The 18,303-nt window shown below is 44.0% G+C and overlaps 1 protein-coding gene across 9 annotated transcripts in view; it reads left to right on the top strand.

Moving 5' to 3' along the window:
- The window catches only part of SLC13A3 (solute carrier family 13 member 3), a 458,185-nt gene that overhangs the window by 414,107 nt on the left and 25,775 nt on the right, over positions 1–18,303 (top strand). For 8 of the 9 annotated variants that reach the window (XM_069952524.1, XM_069952518.1, XM_069952520.1 and 5 more), the window contains one exon: positions 11,103–11,368. In XM_069952524.1, coding sequence (XP_069808625.1) covers positions 11,133–11,368 — 236 coding nt within the window. In that variant the 5' untranslated portion in view covers positions 11,103–11,132. Of the gene's footprint in view, positions 1–1,947; positions 2,059–11,102; positions 11,369–18,303 lie in introns of those variants that run through there. The other variant, XM_069952517.1, reaches the window with a different exon arrangement.

The following is an 18,303-nucleotide window of genomic DNA, read 5'->3' as shown; positions in this document are numbered from 1 at the left end:
TGCCGTACAGCCCGATGTGCAGCCCGCCATGTGGCCGATGGCCACATTGGCTTAAATGAGCAGGACGGAGTCATTATGTGACAACGTTCTGCTCATTTGCCGGATGTACACAGCTTTTGTGCAGGACTCAAAAGCGTAGTCGACCACATGGCGGGCTGTACGTCGGGCTGCACAGCAGCATCCTTTTCTCACTGATTCCCGACGTGCAGCCCGACGTGTGGACAAAAACGTCATATGAACATAACCTTACACGGCTCAATGATCGTGAAGCAAGGTCTGCATGAACATTCTTAACAATGTCCGTGCAGCCCGTGCTCTAAGGGTATGTTCAAACTGAGGAATGGGTGAGGAATTAGAAGCAGTAACTGTACCTAATTTCCTACGGATTCCACTTGAAATTCTGCCTGTAAATTATTAACAAAGCAATTTCCCATTTTATTCAACAGGATTTCCATTCGGGAATTCCACTTGTTCTCATGGCGGAATTTACATGCAGAATGTTCCGCCACGGATCTGCTTTCCGCCCAAAGAATTGACATGTCAATTCTCTGGGCCAATTCCGCTAGAGAAATCCCATAGAAGTCATTGAATTTCAACTTTCCGCTCATATAACACTCGAATTCCACACCTAGTCACAAAAATTTCAAGCAGAAAACTTTTCCTCTTAAATTTCTCACCTATTCCTGAGCAGCTCCCCGGTGGGCTTAAAGGGGTTATCCAGCACTACAAAAACATGGCCACTTTTGCACCACTCCTGTCTCCAATTTGGGTGGGGTTTGAAACTCAGTTCCATTAAAGTAAATGGAGCTTAATTGCAAACCAAACCTGAACTGGAGACAAGAGTGGGGCAAAAGTGGCCATGTTTTTGCAGTGCTGGATAATCTCTTTAAAGCTTCTCTCTGCTCACCGCAGCCACCACTTGCACGTCTAAGGCCCTCGCTAAAGTAACAGGCCACTCAGCAAATCACTGGCCGAAAAGCCAAAGGGCCACGGCCAGTGTTTGGCTGAGCAGCCTGTTCTCCCATTGGAGCAGTAAGTGTCCTCTTATCATTGGAATTCCCAGGTGTGCAGTAATATGGATATGGGGGCTTATGCTGCTTGCACAAGGCAGAATTGACTCTCAAACATATTCACACGTCAATTGTTCTGTCCGCAATTGCGAGCACACAATTGCGTACAGAACATATCCGTGCCACAAAAAAATAAGACCTGCTGTAACGTGATTTGCAGCATGAATCGCTATGCTAATGAAGTGCCGATGTATTGCTTCGTGAAGTACAGTGCACTACAGATGCACATTCTTAGTGCGGTCTGCGGCCGCAGGCTGCACTACCAACATGTGACTGTAGCCAAGAAATCTGGGTGACACCCTCATGGGAGCCAATAGTAGTCATATATCTGGACACCCAGATTTCCCAGACTTCTGAATGACAAATATGCATAGGTGTGCAGGAATATGGGAATTAGGACTAATGTCTATTGCGTAACTAGGTAGATTTGACACTCAGGATTTAAGGAAAGCTGGGTAATACACCATTGGAAGCAGTAATAGTAGTCACATTTTTGGAAATCCATCTTTCAAAGACTCCCTAATGACAAATATCCGTAGGCGTGCAGAAGTAAAGGAATTAGGACTAATGTCTTTTGCGTAACAAGGCAGATTAACCTAGGATTCTAGGAAAGCTGGGTACTCCTCCTTTGGGAGAATGTCATGATTAAAAAAAAAAAATCGGTGGATATTGTGAAATAGCGGCCATAACTTTTTAGAGCTTACAGGATAACCTATTCCTAGAAATAATTTTCCAAAATAAGAGGAAAAAAGGTCTGCTGGTTGTCTGGGGCAGAGGGAGGTGCAAGGCTCAGGGGTGTGTTGTGGGAATATCACCGAGCTCCGGCCACACTCATATAACTGGCAGCTTCTCAGCAGCTGCAGCCTCCTCTGCCGCAATGTCTGCACTGGTAGCACTGGTCAAGAAAATCTGGTGTATTAAGAAGTTCATTGTCCTGGTGTTGACTCCTCTGATCCTGAGTCCTATCCTCCTCACACTTCCACCACAGGTAAGACTGCATCAGCTATACCTTCTGTCTTATTACATCTGTTAGGGGGAGGGTTGCTTCTGGGCTGTAGGTGAGATTATTTTGTTGTACGACAAGTTGTACTTTTTAATTGATTTGTCATGTAGAGAAACAAGAAAAATGTGTTCGTACAGTAGAATGGAAAAAAACATATTTCTGCAATTTTTTGAGGGTTTAGTTTCTACAGTGTTTACTCTGCAGGAAAAATGACACTAACTTTATTCTGCTGGTGACAATTTATAAAGTTTTTATGTTTCACTGAAAAAAATGCAAGACCTTTTGTATTATCTTATAACTGTTAATATTATTATCTGGCTGGGGTCTTTTATTGGTTGAACTGAGAAAAGCTATTCTAGCATGTTTTTAAAGGAGAAGTCCGGCAAAATTTTTTATTAAAGTATTGTACTGCCCCCCAAAAGTTATACAAATCCCCAATATACACTTATTACGGGAAATGCTTATAAAGTGCTTTTTTCCCTGCACTTACTACTGCATCAAGGCTTCACTTCCTGGATAACATGGTGATGTCACGACCCGACTCACAGAGCTGTGCGGGCTGTGGCTGCTGGAGAGGATGATGGCAGAGGGATGCTCAGTGTCCCTCCAGTGCCCTGTGTCCCCCTGCCATCATCCTTTCCAGCAGCCACAGCCCGCACAGCTCTGGGAGTCCATGTTATCCAGGAAGTGAAGCAGTAGTAAGTGCAGGGAAAAAAGCACTTCATAAGCATTTTTCATAATAAGTGTATATTGGGGATTTGTATAACTTTTGGGGGCAATACAATACTTTAATAAAAATTTTCATCGGACTTCTCTTTTAAATAACAGCGATGTACAGCGATAACAAGAAAAAAGTATATATCGCTACGGGTGCTATTAAAAAAGTTATATTTACGTTCCCTGATCCCCCACTGCTCATTGCCACGGTTTCCTTGTTCCTATGAAGTATTCATCCATCCACAAGCCACAGACGTGTCTCATCTGAGTCAGTGATTGGCTGAGAGAGGCAGTTCCTGTAGGGATGATACTTTACGGGGATAAAAAAAGGTGGTGAAGAGTTGGGATCTGAAGTAGCAGCTGCAGGGGGACCAGGGAAGGTGAATATAATTTCTTTTTTTTTTAACTTTGTATCACCCCCAGCCACATTTACATTTTTTTAATCTATAAACAGCACCGTTTAGTTTTTTTTTAATAAGGGTGATTTTGTAATCTGGAATTAGTATTCCAGCCCCAGAAATATATTTTTAAATTAAGTTACGAAAAGAAAAAAAAGCATACTCACCTACCCCAATCGCTCACCACTGTTGTTCCTATGACTCCTGGACTATGCCACTGCTTCCTGGTCACCATAGCAGTGATTGGCTGAGTGGGACATTCTTGTGGAGTCGAAGAATCAAAGAAAGCAGCAGTGAATGTTCCAAGTGTAAGCACAGGGGTGGATTACAGGTAATGATAACTGACTCGGTTTAGAGTTGATGTTGCCGCTTAGTGGGCCAGTCATGTTTATTGATATATAAATCACATAACCAGGGGACAGCAAGTCCTATATCCTACTGTGCAGTTGTACAGTGCTATGGCTGCAATTGATTCGCCATTGAAAGTTTATAGTTAGATTGCCTTCAGTTTACGATCTATGGGCAGGCATATTCTTGCAACTAGCCCTATACTTGGTTCTTTATGATGATATATACACTCTGGGCTTCTGGGGGTTGTTCACATAGGATAACCCCATTCTTTTAAACAGATGCCCAGTCACTGAGACCTCTAGTGACCCCTTTGCTTTGTATTGGTGCAAAAAAAGCAAACTTTATTGATACAACTTTGTATTGATTAAAAACGTAAAAAAATATATATACATCGCGTGGAAGACAGAGGTCGTAGTCAACAAATAGCAATGTTTGTAGCTGTGGATATACACCAGATTGTGGTGTATAAATAATCTGACAAATAGTAATACAGTTCAAGATAGCAAGGAGATATATAGGAAACAAATATTATAGAAACAAATGGTGTGCACACCCTAAGGCACTATGATAAGGTTAATCGATCATGTACAGAAAAAACATATTAGTACTATAGCATGACTGTTTAGCAATATAAATATTATAACACCTGAACCAGAAGTGACCAACTAAAACTGTAATCATGATCTTCACCCTTAATCTCTACATGTTTCAACATGTAGCTTCCTCAGGGGGCTCTGGGATGGAAGCGGGGGCATGGCATTAGGTAATAGGCACTGTAAATTTTATTTCATTATGGTCACAGGTGTTTCCTATCACCTGGATATTTATATATAGGGGAACCCTACTTTTACCCCAAAGCTCCCTGAGGAAGTAGTGCAGGGTAGACCAAATCTAGGGGTCTGGGGTGGAGGTCGTAGTCACAGTTTTAGTTGGTAATGTCTGGCTCCAATACGACCACACTTTAGCATTTATTTACCATACATTGATATTTACTTACATGTGCTAGTCTTTGCAGCACCCACTGAAATAGGTATACTATACTACTGATTAACTTTATCATATTGTCTTTGGTTATACATACTACTCATTTCTATAATGTCTTTCTGACATATTAGTTTCTAATGTACCGTATCCTTGCTATCTTCCATCAAATTATTATTTGTTAGATTATTAGGGCTAGGTTCACATCTGCATTGCTTTCTTTTGTTTTATATATTTTTTTTTCATTCATCTTGCCCTCATTGGAGCCAGTGGATCAGCTGCATGCTGGTGTCTGTCGTATGATTGGCCATATTAGTGCAGCTTGCTTTGTTATTTTGTATCTTGGATGAAACCTGATATTTAGTATTAGGCCGTGACCCGGCCGGGTCACAGAACAGCCAGTGTTACTGAGGATCATCCCAGCTGGTACTCATGTGCGCCCACATCTCAATTCACCACTGTACACAATGGAGCATGCAGCCGAAGCCGCACGCTCCATTGTGGGAAATTACATGTTCTGTGCGGCCGCTATTCACTGAATAGCGGCCCCAGATGACTGACATGTCAGTTTTTCGTGCGGCCCAATGGAATCCCAGCCGGAGCGTATGTGTTTACGCTCCGGCCGGGATTCCATTCATTCCAATACAACCTATCTTTTGTATAAATCACAGAAAATTGCAACAACGGCAGCGATTTATGCAAAACATACGTTTTGTGAACATAACCTTAGTGTGTGTCTGTGCATCTCAATGATGGAAAGCGCTTTTATTTGAGAGAATACATTTCATAAATTATATTCATTTATTGCACTGTCCCTTGTGAATCCAGAGTCTTGAGCAGATTGATTGCACTTATGCTGTGTTTACACAAAGCGATAATTCGCCCAATCGATCGTTTAACGATTTTGAAGCAACGATTTGGTTTTTATAACGATCAGCATTTAGACGAATTAATTGTTAGAAAATTCGTAAGAAAAATCATTATTGCGATTGTTTTTAAGATCGCTTAAGCCCATCTTTCACATATCGTGAATCTTTGAAAGACTGTTTACACAAAGCGATCTGTGAATTTTTAGCGAACGATTTGAGAACATGTTGAAAGATCAAAAGGAACGATTTCTCGCTCGTCGCTTGATCGTTTGCTGTGTTTACACGGAACGATTATCGCTCAAATGCAATCGTTATTCCGAAAATTCGAACGATAATCGTTCTGTGTAAACGCAGCATAAGTCCCATGTAAGTCCATGCAAACACACATGCAAGATTTTTTGTCCATTGCAAAGTGCAAAATAGACAGTTTTCATTCATGAGCATAATTAAATCAATTAACTCAGGTATATGTCATGAGCATAGTAAGGTGCTGTTCACACTTAAAGTGTCACTGTCGTTATAACTTACTAAGTCAACAGTAGGTGTGAAATAAAGGAAGTTTGCAATATACATTCATTACTTTTTTGTTGTCCTGCTGTTAAACAAAGCTGAACTTACCAGAAATCCAGGTCCAGTCTCCTGGAGGCAGATTTTCTGATTTGTGCTGTTTGAAAAAAACTGATTAAACACAGGAATCCCTGCCAGTACAGAGAGTCACGGCTCAATGTGTCTGTCAATCACATGACTGCCTTGTCTGTGAGCGCTCAGATGGCCAGGGATACACAGGACTTCCTGTTTTCTGACTCTTTGAGAAAAAAACTGTCAGAAAACAGGAAGTGCCGTGTTGTAAATTGCAAACTTGCTTTATATCACATCTACTTTTGATTTAGATTTTGAAAGTTATAAAGACAGTGACACTTTACATTAAGTATATGTCAGGAGCATAGTAAGGTGCTGTTCGCACCTGACTCAGGTTTATGTAAAGAGCAATGAGCACAATCAGGTGCTGTTCACTAGTGGTTCTTGGAGGCCAAATCTAAAACTCCTTGGTGGACAGGGGGTGTGGGAAACATAATAAAGAAGTTATGCTTACCCATCCCCTTGTCCCCGCAGCACAGTGTCACCAGCTCTCTGTTGGTCTCCGGTCTTCAGTTTCTCCCAGCTTCCTGCATCGACAATTCTGAGCAGGAATTCAGACAATGGGGAGCTGCAGGAGGTCGGCGGAGATCCTTGAGCGGTGATGCTGAACTGAGGGGGCTCAGGGATGGGGAAGTATGAATTGGACAGAGTTCCCCTTTAATGAATTATTTGGCAGCTGGAATGCCTGCTGGTGGTAACATGCCACTACAGGGCTAATGCATGGTAAAGATAGCAATACAAAGATAGCCATTAGCCAAATGCTTTTCCGGTTGACTGTTATCCCCAATGATTACTAGAAGTAAGGGGGGCAGCAGTGCTCCGTTGTGCTGTGCCCCTTCATCTCTGCTTGGCTTGCATCAGAAAACTGAGCATAAAGTGAACAAATTCAGTGAAGGCTGAACATGTCTAATGTGTATGGCTGGCTTCTACCCTAGTGCCCTATCACATGGCGCGGTGATCATCCAAACTGGCCAATATTTCCCTGTGGAATAAGAACAAAGATCAGCCGTTAAATGGGCAAACACTCACACTCAACCAATTAAAAAATCATTGGTTGTTGCCTTTAAATCTTCCCCTGTGATAGGGCATGTGGGGCCATCAGCTGATAAATTCAAAGGGCCACACAACTTATGGAACTGTGTGTAGGCTCTGTAAATAACCAAGATAAGTGCTCGTTTACGGACACTGTTGGGCAGTCTAAGGGGGGTATAACACGGGCCAATGGTGGCCCGATAATACCTGTAAACAAGCAGCGATCTGCTAGATCGTTGCTCGTTTACTGGACTGATTACACGGCCCGATAATCGTTAAGCAAGGTTTGCAGGGATATCGTTACCAATGTCCTTGCAGCCCTTGTTAAAACTACATTCATTACCTATCCACATTCCAGGGCTGCTGCTGCGGTGTTCTTCTCCACTGGTCCCACGCGCTCTAACTTCAGAGTGGCCTGTCAGCTGACAGGCCGCTCAGCCAATCACAGGTCGGGACTGCCGCGTCCTGTAATTGGCCGGGCGGCCTGTCAGCTGACAGGCCACTTCGAAGCTAGAGCGCACAGGACCCAGGGATAGGTAATATATATCGTCAGTCGTTGGCCGTGCACCCCTATTACACGTAGCAGTGCGCGGTCAGCGCCTGACGAAAATAGGTCCAAACCTATATCAACGATCAGCCGATGATCGTTGTCATCGGCTGATCATTGTATTTATTACATGGAGCGATAATCGGCCGTGTAATACTCAGCCCTTCCACTTTTTTCACAATCGCAAATTAGAAATAGTTCTCTGAACCCACCACAAACGGGGATTGGGCAACTGTCTAATGCATATGGTGGCATCCCAATGTTGGGGGAGTGACAGACCAGACTAGTTGGATTTCAACTGCTCAACCATTTTATTCTCATAAGCCACCATCCGAGCAGTCTGGCAGCAGCTTACCCTTCTCTCCATCCAGAACACAGCTGAACGTTCAAATATATGGAGGGATAAGGGAGACAGCAGTGGGTTGGTCAAATGACTTTAGTCACCAGTTTTTAAGCGGTTGGCTGAATTGAGTTCTGCAGATGATCTATTATTCACAAAAAATTTTTAATGGTCAGATTGTTAACTGTTATCTTAGTGTCTACAGCCAGATTTAGATGAAAGGATCAACATCTGCTTGTATTCATGGCAAAAAGATCAGTGTTACGTCGATCAGGTTATTTGCTGCCATTGCTGATTTTGTTAAGAGAGGATAAGAACTAATTAACTTTACAGGTTACTAATTACAGTTCTCCATTCATGGGTATCAACATTCAGTGGAACCAACAAAATGGAGGATTATGGCTATTGTCCTGGACACAGATGGTGAAATCAAACAGTGGGTCATGGTGATAGGTTATCTAGCCAGTCATCAGTACTTTCAAATCAACTGGTTTCAGAAAGTTATATAGATTTATAATTTAGTTCTATCTAAAAATCTCCAGTCTTCCCATACTTATCAGCTGCTGTATGTCCTGCAGGAAATGTTTTCTTTCTTTCAGTCTGACACAGTGCTCTCTGCTGGCATCTCTGTCCGAGACAGGAACAGGAGAGCAGCAGCAAATCCCCATAGAAAATCTTTGCTGCTCTGGACCGTTCCTGTCTCTGACAAAGGTGGCAGCAGAGAGCACTGTTTCAAGGTCCAGACCTCTATTTTACACAGGTTTTAGCATTAGAAAACTTGGGTACCAATCTCATTTTATGGAAACAGGAAGTGCATGTCCCGGAGCAGATGTTACATATATATATATTTAACCCTAAGGATGTAAAAGTCACTTTAATGGTGCGTTCACACCTACAGGATCTGCAGCTGATTTTCTGCAGCAAATTTCATTTAAATAACTGAACACAGCATCAAATCTGCTGCAGATCTGCTGCAGATCCTGTAGGTGTGAACGCACCCTAAACAAACTTTACATAACTCATACAAAATGAGGGACTGCTCAGCGTTAGTGAAACAGTGCTCAGTTTAGTGAAACAGTTTAGTGCTCAGTTTAGTGAAACTGGTTTTGTCTAGTATTACAGCTAGGGCTGTATACCACACACTGGTTGTTTACATACAATACCACACAGCCTATGGACTTATACGGTGCCATGTTAAAGGGGCTATCCAGCGCTACAAAAACATGGTTACTTTCCCCACTACTGTTGTCTCCAGCTCAGGTCTGGTTTGCAATTAAGCTCCATTTACTCAAACTGAGTTTCAAAACCCCACCCAATCTGGAGACAGCAGTAGGGAGAAAGTGGCCATGTTTTTGTAGCGCTGGATAACTCCTTTAATGTAACTTGAAAGGATTACTTAGGATCCCTGCTATTACAGTTGGACCACGAATGGTGACCATTCACGTAACTTAAGGTGGCCATACACTTTCAATAACTGATTGACTGATTCAGCTGTCAGTTATATCTCCCGTTCGTTGCCCGTCCTCCCAATACACGTTCAGCGCGGCCAATCGTTCCCGCTTTCTCTATGGGGAGGGAAGTGGTAAGCCGCAGCCACAACAAAGTGGTAGGAGGATTTTCCATCATGCCTGACCCCTATCGTGGTGAGAGTTTTGCAACACCTGGGGAGCTACAGGTTGTAGACCACTGCACTACATACTTCATAATATGATTTCAAGTAGCTTCTAAAGAAGTGAAGCTGCAATGTAAAGCAGTTTTTGATTAACCATATATATATATATATATATATATATATTGGTCTGTTGTGTCAATTTGCATCCTGAAGCCATCCTGATTAGACCCTGAGTAGCAGATTGTTCCAATTCCTTTATAAGAGCAGAGGGTGTAAGCGAACAATACTCCACTTGTGTAAACTGCTTCCATCATCAAAATCTTTGGCAACGTCCCATGGAGTGCGGCCGTCTTGCCAGCTTGTGTCCTCTAAATGCATGTTTATGTAATATGGTGTCGCTAAGCGGCTGTAATCCAATTTTATTAATCAATCAGGCTTTAATGTGGATTATGTACTGTATGATCTCCACATATGCATTTCCATGGGAATTATTGCCACTGGATACAAACAGGATTAGGTTTACAGAATATAATATTATATGAGATTTACAGAGTATAATATTATAGGTGCATTAATATGGATCTTTGTCCCATAACATAAGTCGCCCCCTGGAGCCAAAATAAAAAATCTCTCTTATAACGTGTCTTGTATAACTGTAATATCTGCTTAGATGGGGTCCTTGGGTTCCCTTACAGCAAGGATAGGGAATCTCAGCCCCTTCAGCTGCTGCAAAACTACAATTCCCATAATGCCCAGAAAGCCAAAGCTTCAATTTGGATGTCCAGGCATGATGGGAATTGTAGTTTTGCAAAAGCTGGAGGGCTGAAGATTCCCCATGCCTGCCTTAAAGGGACCCTGACACCATGAAAACAAAGTACAATCTACCAACATCATGTATAGACCAGGATTTGCTGAGCAGATTGATCTATAGTTTTGTAGGAAAAAATACTTCTGTTTGTAATCTCTACTCAGCCTGTCCTAAGGAGTCCAGTAGGCGGACTGACACAGCACACAGCTGTCAGTTACTAATTAGCACCACCTACTGGACTTCTAAAAAAAGAATGAGTAGAGATTACAATGAATACATTGCAAGTTCTACTGAATCTTTTCCTACAAAACCATATATCAATACACTGAGCTCCTCCTACTCTGTAACATAATGGCGGAAGATGGGAAAGAACTTTCATAGTGGCAGGTTCCCTTTAAGGATTTATATGTTGGTAAGTATTCATCAATATTGCCACCTACCTTTATTAGTCTTGAATGGAATGTCTAGTTGTATAACTATTATATGTATATATATGTTTTTAGAGACATTTATGGTTATTTTTTTTTTAATGGTGCTGCATGAACTTAGATGAAAAGGAGTTACCGAGCACCACCCTTGTCCAAAGGCTGTGACTGGTATTGCAGCTAAGCCCTATTCAAACTAATAGCAGAGATGCAATACCAGACACTGTTTAATACAGATTGTTTAACATTTTAGTGATATCATTTGTTCGACACAGCGAATATGGTAATGAATGGCTGGTTGTATTTGCAGGAAGGAAAATGCCTCTACGTGGTCCTACTCATGGCTTTATACTGGTGCACAGAAGCGCTGCCCCTGGCCGTCACTGCCCTCCTGCCAATAGTACTATTTCCTTTCATGGGAATCTTACCCTCTAACAAGGTCTGTCCACAATATTTCTTGGATACAAACTTTCTGTTCCTTAGTGGACTACTCATGGCCTCTGCTATCGAGGAGTGGAATCTGCACAGAAGAATTGCCTTGAAGGTTCTCTTGTTGGTGGGAGTCCAGCCTGCTCGGTAAGGACTGTGTTTATTCAAAGGATTCTTGTCAAAAAGTGGCAGTATTATAGTAGTTATATTCTTGTATATAGGGGCAGTATTATAGTCAGGGGCTGGCTGGCAAATTTTAGCCTGGGGGGCAAGCACACAGCACTGGCCCATGAGTATCCGGCTAGCGGCCCATCCTTCAAGGACCACTCTAGGCTCTCACTTATTACGCTCCCCACATCAGTGCAGGGAAGGTAGATGCCACCCACTCCAATACTTTCTCCAGTAGCACTGTTCTCACACTTCGGATAACACATTCAGCCCTTCCAGTCATTTGTAAACAGGGAATTCCTACTGCTCGCTGTGACGGGATTGGGGATCTCTTTACTGTATAAGTATATGGGACGGCTCAGCGCTGACACGGAACCATCCCATAGACTTACATTGACAAGGTGACTTCTGGCCCCTTCACACAGAGTAGTAGGAATTCCCTGTCACAAATGACCAGAAGGGAAGGAGACGTTACCCGAACTGTTGGAACATCGCTGCTGGCGGAAGTACAGGCCGGGGTGCCATCTACCGTCCCTGCACTGATGTGGGGAGGGTAATAATAGGTAAGGGCTGGAGTGCTCCTTAAAGGGAACCAATTAGCACAATTGTGGTCATATACTATGCAGCTCCCCGAGGCTACCAGCCACTGAGTATAAGATGGTGGGAAAGCTGGGTGACCTCCATCTTACTAAGTATAAGATGGTGGGAAAGCTGGGTGATCATAATATACTGAGTATAAAATGGTGGGAAAGCTGGGTGACCATATTATACTGAGTGAAAGATTTTGGGGAAGCTGGGTGACCTCCATTTTACTGACTACAAGATGCTGGGAAAGCTGGGTGACCTCCAACATACTGACTACTATATAATATGCTCCAAAATACCCTACAAAATGTGTATATTGTTCTGTATGAGTGTATATTGCACTGTATGGTTCTGTATGGGTGTATATTGTTCTGTATGGGTGTATATTGTTCTGTATGGGTGTATATGGTTCTGTATGGGTGTGTATTGTTCTGTATGGGTGTATATTGTTCTGTATGGGTGTATATTGTTCTGTATGGGTGTGTATTGTTCTGTATGGGTGTATATTGTTCTGTATGAGTGCGTATTGTTCTGTATGGGTGTATATTGCACTGTATGGTTCTGTATGGGTGTATATTGTACTGTATGGTTCTGTATGGGTGTATATTGTACTGTATGGTTCTGTATGGGTGTATATTGTTCTGTATGGGTGTATATTGTTCTGTATGAGTGCGTATTGTTCTGTATGGGTGTATATTGCACTGTATGGTTCTGTATGGGTGTATATTGTACTGTATGGTTCTGTATGGGTGTATATTGTACTGTATGGTTCTGTATGGGTGTATATTGTACTGTATGGTTCTGTATGGGTGTATATTGTTCTGTATGGGTGTATATTGTTCTGTATGGTTCTGTATGGGTGTGTATTGTTCTGTATGGGTGTGTATTGTTCTGTATGGGTGTGTATTGTTCTGTATGGGTGTGTATTGTTCTGTATGAGTGCGTATTGTTCTGTATGGGTGTATATTGCACTGTATGGTTCTGTATGGGTGTATATTGTTCTGTATGGGTGTATATTGTTCTGTATGGGTGTATATTGCACTGTATGGTTCTGTATGGGTGTATATTGTACTGTATGGTTCTGTATGGGTGTATATTGTTCTGTATGGGTATATATTGTTCTGTATGGGTGCATATTGTTCTGTATGAGTGCGTATTGTTCTGTATGGGTGTATATTGCACTGTATGGTTTTGTATGGGTGTATATTGTTCTGTATGGGTGTATATTGTTCTGTATGGGTGCATATTGTTCTGTATGAGTGTGTATTGTTCTGTATGGGTGTATATTGTACTGTATGGTTCTGTATGGGTGTATACTGTTCTGTATGGGTGTATATTGTACTGCATGGTTCTGTATGGGTGTATATTGTACTGTATGGGTGTGTATTGTACTGTATGGTTCTGTATGGGTGTATATTGTACTGTATGGTTCTGTATGGGTGTACAGGTAGTCCTCGACTTACGTCAGTGATCCGTTCTTACGCAGCGTTGTAAACCGAATTTCGATGTAAGTCGGATCATATGTTCATACAGTACTGTACCATAAGAACAGTACTGTCCTGTAAACACTTAGCCTATCCTAACATAGTACCCTACATAATTATCAATATCCTCAGTCTAGAACCGCATAACTGAGTACTGTACCAGTATAGTATCGTACTGTATTCTTCTGCCGCTGCATGTATTCGAGTTACGTCGATACTGTGTAAGTCGGAATAAGGCGTCGAATAAAGCGTTGTAACCACGAAACGATGTAACTCGAGACCGTTGTAACCCGAGGACCACCTGTATATTGTTCTGTATGGGTGTTGTAGGGATCTTCCCGGGGGATGGTGTGTTAGGACACAGTTCAGGCAGCAAACTTGGACTTAAAAACAGCTTTGGTGTTTATTTGTAGCATAAACGGTCCAGCAACATAAATACAGCAACACCGTGCATTGATAATAAACAAAACAAAAAGTCCTGCCCGTCTGGGCGCTTACTAATACAACAGGTTACCTCTCTGTCACTTCACTTGGCAGGTAATATTGCAGGGTGTGCATAAGCCCCAGCTCCCAGCGAACACACCATACAGGCTGTTCACTCCTGTCTGAGAGCAAACCAAGGATCCTCTGCAGGGCTTTTCTCTGTCAGGCTTGATTAGGGCCAGAGACACCTGACCCCAAAACCTGACCTGGATCGGGGGGAGGGAATGGCAAATCCCACTACCAAAACCTATCTGCCATTCCATGTAAGTCCAGGCCCGGCAATAATAAATAATAGCTCAGCAGCATAACACTGCTGAGCACAGATGCCTCCTGGACTTACCATCTCACACTCCGTATTAACCTGGGTGAGATGTACACCCCCTCGAGCACTTTTCCCGTGACATGTCCACATATCCCCCCCCTCTTTTTCAGACCGGAGGGCTGAGCGTATTGTCCCCACAGGCAGTGTACCCTTGATAGGGCGTCCGCATTTGCCTGTAATTTCCCTGGCCGGTGTTCCACAGTAAAATTAAAGTTTTGTAGGGACAAAAACCACCTAGTCACCCTTGCGTTTTTCTCCTTGTTTAGCTTCATCCATGTTAGGGGGGCATGGTCTGTCACTAACCTGAATTTCCTGCCTAGCAGGTAGTACCTCAGGGACTCTAAAGCCCACTTCACTGCCAGACACTCTCGCTCCACAATGGCGTCGTTTTTCTCGGCCGGGGATAGCTTCCTACTCAAGTACATCACCGGGTGCTCCTCGCCATTCACGACCTGTGAGAGGACGGCACCTAACCCTGTGTTAGAGGCGTCTGTCTGTACCAAAAACTCTCGCCTAAAGTCAGGGGTAACTAGCACAGGCTGTTGGCACAGGGCAGACTTAAGGCTTTGAAAAGCCTTCTCGGCCTCTGGAGTCCATGTCACCATTGCGGACTTTGCACCCTTTGTCAGGTCAGTTAGTGGGGCTGCAACTGAAGCAAAATTCGGCACAAACCTCCGGTAATAGCCCGTAATACCCAGGAAAGCTCTGACCTGTTTCTTTGTGAGGGGTTGAGGCCAATTCTGTATTGCCTCGATTTTATTTAGTTGTGGTTTCACTAACCCCCTACCAATAACGTAGCCCAAGTATTTGGCCTCCTCTAAGGCTAGTGCACACTTCTCTGCATTGATGGTTAACCCCGCATCACTTATGGCATCTAACACCGCCTGGACCTTACAGAGGTGACTTTCCCAATCCGGGCTAAAAATGACCACATCATCGAGGTAGGCAGCGGAGTAATCACGATGTGGTCGCAGAATCAAGTCCATCAACCTCTGAAAAGTGGCAGGGGCTCCATGTAACCCGAATGGCATCACTACGTATTGGAAGAGCCCATCAGGGGTGGAGAATGCAGTCTTCTCTCTAGCCTTAGGAGTGAGTGGGATCTGCCAGTAGCCCTTAGTGAGATCGAGGGTAGTTATGTACCTGGCATTACCCATCCTTTCTATCAACTCATCTACCCTGGGCATGGGGTAGGCATCGAACTTGGAGATCTCATTTAACTTTCTAAAGTCATTACAGAACCTCCAAGTTCCATTGGGCTTTGGGATTAACACAATCGGGCTGGACCACTCGCTCTGGGACACCTCAATGACTCCTAGGTCAAGCATACGTTTTACCTCGGATGATACCGCCTCCCTCCGTGCTTCTGGTATCCTATAGGGCTTAAGGTTTACTCTGCTTCTAGGCTCAGTTTCAATATGATGACTAATGAGATGCGTACGCCCTGGTAGGTCAGAAAACTTGCCTTTATTTCTCTGCAGGAACTCCTTAGCTTCCTGCTTCTGGGACACTGATAGAGTGTCACCAATCCTGACCGGAGGGATTGGTGGTGACAGATGACCAACAGGCTTTGTTGCCACCAAGGATTCCCTGTCTTTCCAGGGCTTGATCAAGTTTATGTGATAAACTTGGAAAGGCTTCCTTCTACCTGGTTGGTGTACCTTGTAGTTTACCTCACTGATCTTCTCTACAATTTCATAGGGACCCTGCCACTTTGCTAAGAATTTGCTTTCTACCGTGGGAACAAGAATGAGTACCCGGTCACCTGGGCTAAATGTCCTGATTCTTGCAGAACGATTGTAAATTCTGCTTTGGCCCTCTTGCGCCCTCTGGAGGTGTTCCCTTACTAGGGGCATTACAGTGGCTATACGGTCCTGCATTTGTGCTACATGCTCTATAACACTCTTGTATGGGGTGGACTCACTTTCCCATGTCTCTTTCGCTATATCCAACAAACCCCTAGGGTGACGACCATAGACTAATTCGAAGGGAGAGAACCCTGTGGATGCTTGGGGTACTTCCCTAATAGAAAACATCAGATAAGGTAGTAAGTGATCCCAATCACGACCATCCTTTTCCACCACTTTTTTTAACATATGTTTCAGGGTTTTATTAAACCTCTCCACTAACCCGTCTGTCTGTGGGTGATATACAGAGGTACGTAGGTGTGAGATTTTAAACAGTTTGCATAGCTCTTTCATTACCTTTGACACAAATGGGGTACCTTGGTCGGTCAAGATTTCTTTGGGGATCCCCACCCTGGAAAACATATAAAACAATTCCCGTGCAATTGTTTTAGAGGCAGTGTTTCTTAGGGGTACAGCCTCAGGATAGCGGGTCGCGTAGTCCAACACAACTAGAATGTACTGGTGTCCCCTAGCCGACTTTACAATGGGACCCACCAAGTCCATTGCGATCCGGTCAAAAGGTACCTCTATGATGGGGAGTGGAACCAAAGGACTGCGAAAATGCGACACTGGAGCGCTAAGCTGACATGTGGGGCACGACTCACAGTATTTTTTTATGTCAGCATAAATCGCAGGCCAATAAAACCTCTGGAGGACTCTCTCCTGTGTTTTATCTGTCCCCAAGTGGCCCCCAAGGACATGATTATGGGCCATGTCGAGTACCTGACGCCGGTACGACTTAGGCACCAGAAGCTGTTCCACAACCTCATCATTAATCTTAGTGACTCTATATAAGAGATCATTAGTCATAGAAAAATGTGGAAATTTTTCCTCAGCTTCTGGCTCCTGAGGTACCCCATTCATAACAGTGACCTGCTCTCTAGCATTTTTGAGAGTGGGGTCCTGTAATTGTGCAGTACCAAAATTATCCCTAGACACCTCTAAGTCTGGAACATTCTGCGCAGTGGGAGGAGCCTCTTCCTCACCAGCCAGGACCTGCAAAGGAAAAGCATCATTTTCATCCTGTACATTTTGATCATTTACCGTGGGTAATGCAATAGACTTAGGGGTCTCCTCACTCCTTTCAGGGGATTGTTGTTTTCCCCATAGAGCCCAGAACAAAGGAAAATCACGCCCCAATATCACATTATGCATAAGGTTTTTAACCACACCCACTTCATACTGTACAGCGCCTAGTTCAGTCCCGACATTAGCCAGTACTATAGGGTAAACCTTTGTATCACCATGTATGCATACCACACTCATATGTCTTTTTGGCACAAAGTCCCCAGTCACCAGGCTGGCATGCACCAGGGTGACAAGGCTTCCTGAGTCCAGCAACGCCTTAACAGGGAAGTCATTTACAGTAATGTTGCAGACTTGTGGTTCAGTCTCTAGTCCAGTGACTGCAACAAAAGACGGCTCCGCAAATAGCGACTGACGCCGGCTAGCGTCACACTCCATGGGCTCAGTGGTAAGAGGGCAATGGGCAGACATATGTCCCGTCTCATGGCATCTCCAGCACTGGATAGGGCCTGGTCTCCTTGGCAGGGAGTCCTTTTTAGGGCCACTTAGCCACCGGGGACCATCACCAGTCTTTTGCCCTTGAGACACCACCTGAGCGCTCTTCCCTCTATCAGCACCCCTCCACACTCCCCCAATGGATGGAAGTCTCTTACCAGCTGACGGCACAGGTCTGGCACTCCGGGGAGGTGACGGTGCTGCAGGAACATCACGGAGGTAGTCCTCGGTCGCCTGGAACCTCTCCACAAGGCTGACGAGTTCGTCGGCACTCCTAGGGTCGCCTTGTCCCACCAAGCGTTGCAGATCAGCAGGAAGTGCGCGGAGGTAGCGATCCATCACGACCCTCTCTAGGATCTGTGCAGGAGTAGAGGTGTCTGGCTCCAACCACTTTCTTGCCAAATGAATCAGGTCGTACATCTGGGACCTCGCTGATTTGTCCAGACTGTAGCTCCAGTTACGGACCCTCCGGGCACGGACAGCAGCAGTAACTCCTAGTCGGGCGAGTATCTCTGCTTTTAGCCGAGGATAGTCTTTGACCTCTTGCTCACTGAGGTCATAGTAGGCCTTTTGAGGTTCGCCTGTTAAATAAGGCGCAATCACTTCTGCCCA

The sequence above is a fragment of the Dendropsophus ebraccatus genome, chromosome 14 (assembly GCF_027789765.1).
Source record: "Dendropsophus ebraccatus isolate aDenEbr1 chromosome 14, aDenEbr1.pat, whole genome shotgun sequence".
Taxonomy (NCBI): domain Eukaryota; kingdom Metazoa; phylum Chordata; class Amphibia; order Anura; family Hylidae; genus Dendropsophus; species Dendropsophus ebraccatus.
The sequence above is the reverse complement of the archived record's forward strand: the minus strand, read 5'-3'. Positions and strand labels throughout refer to the sequence as shown.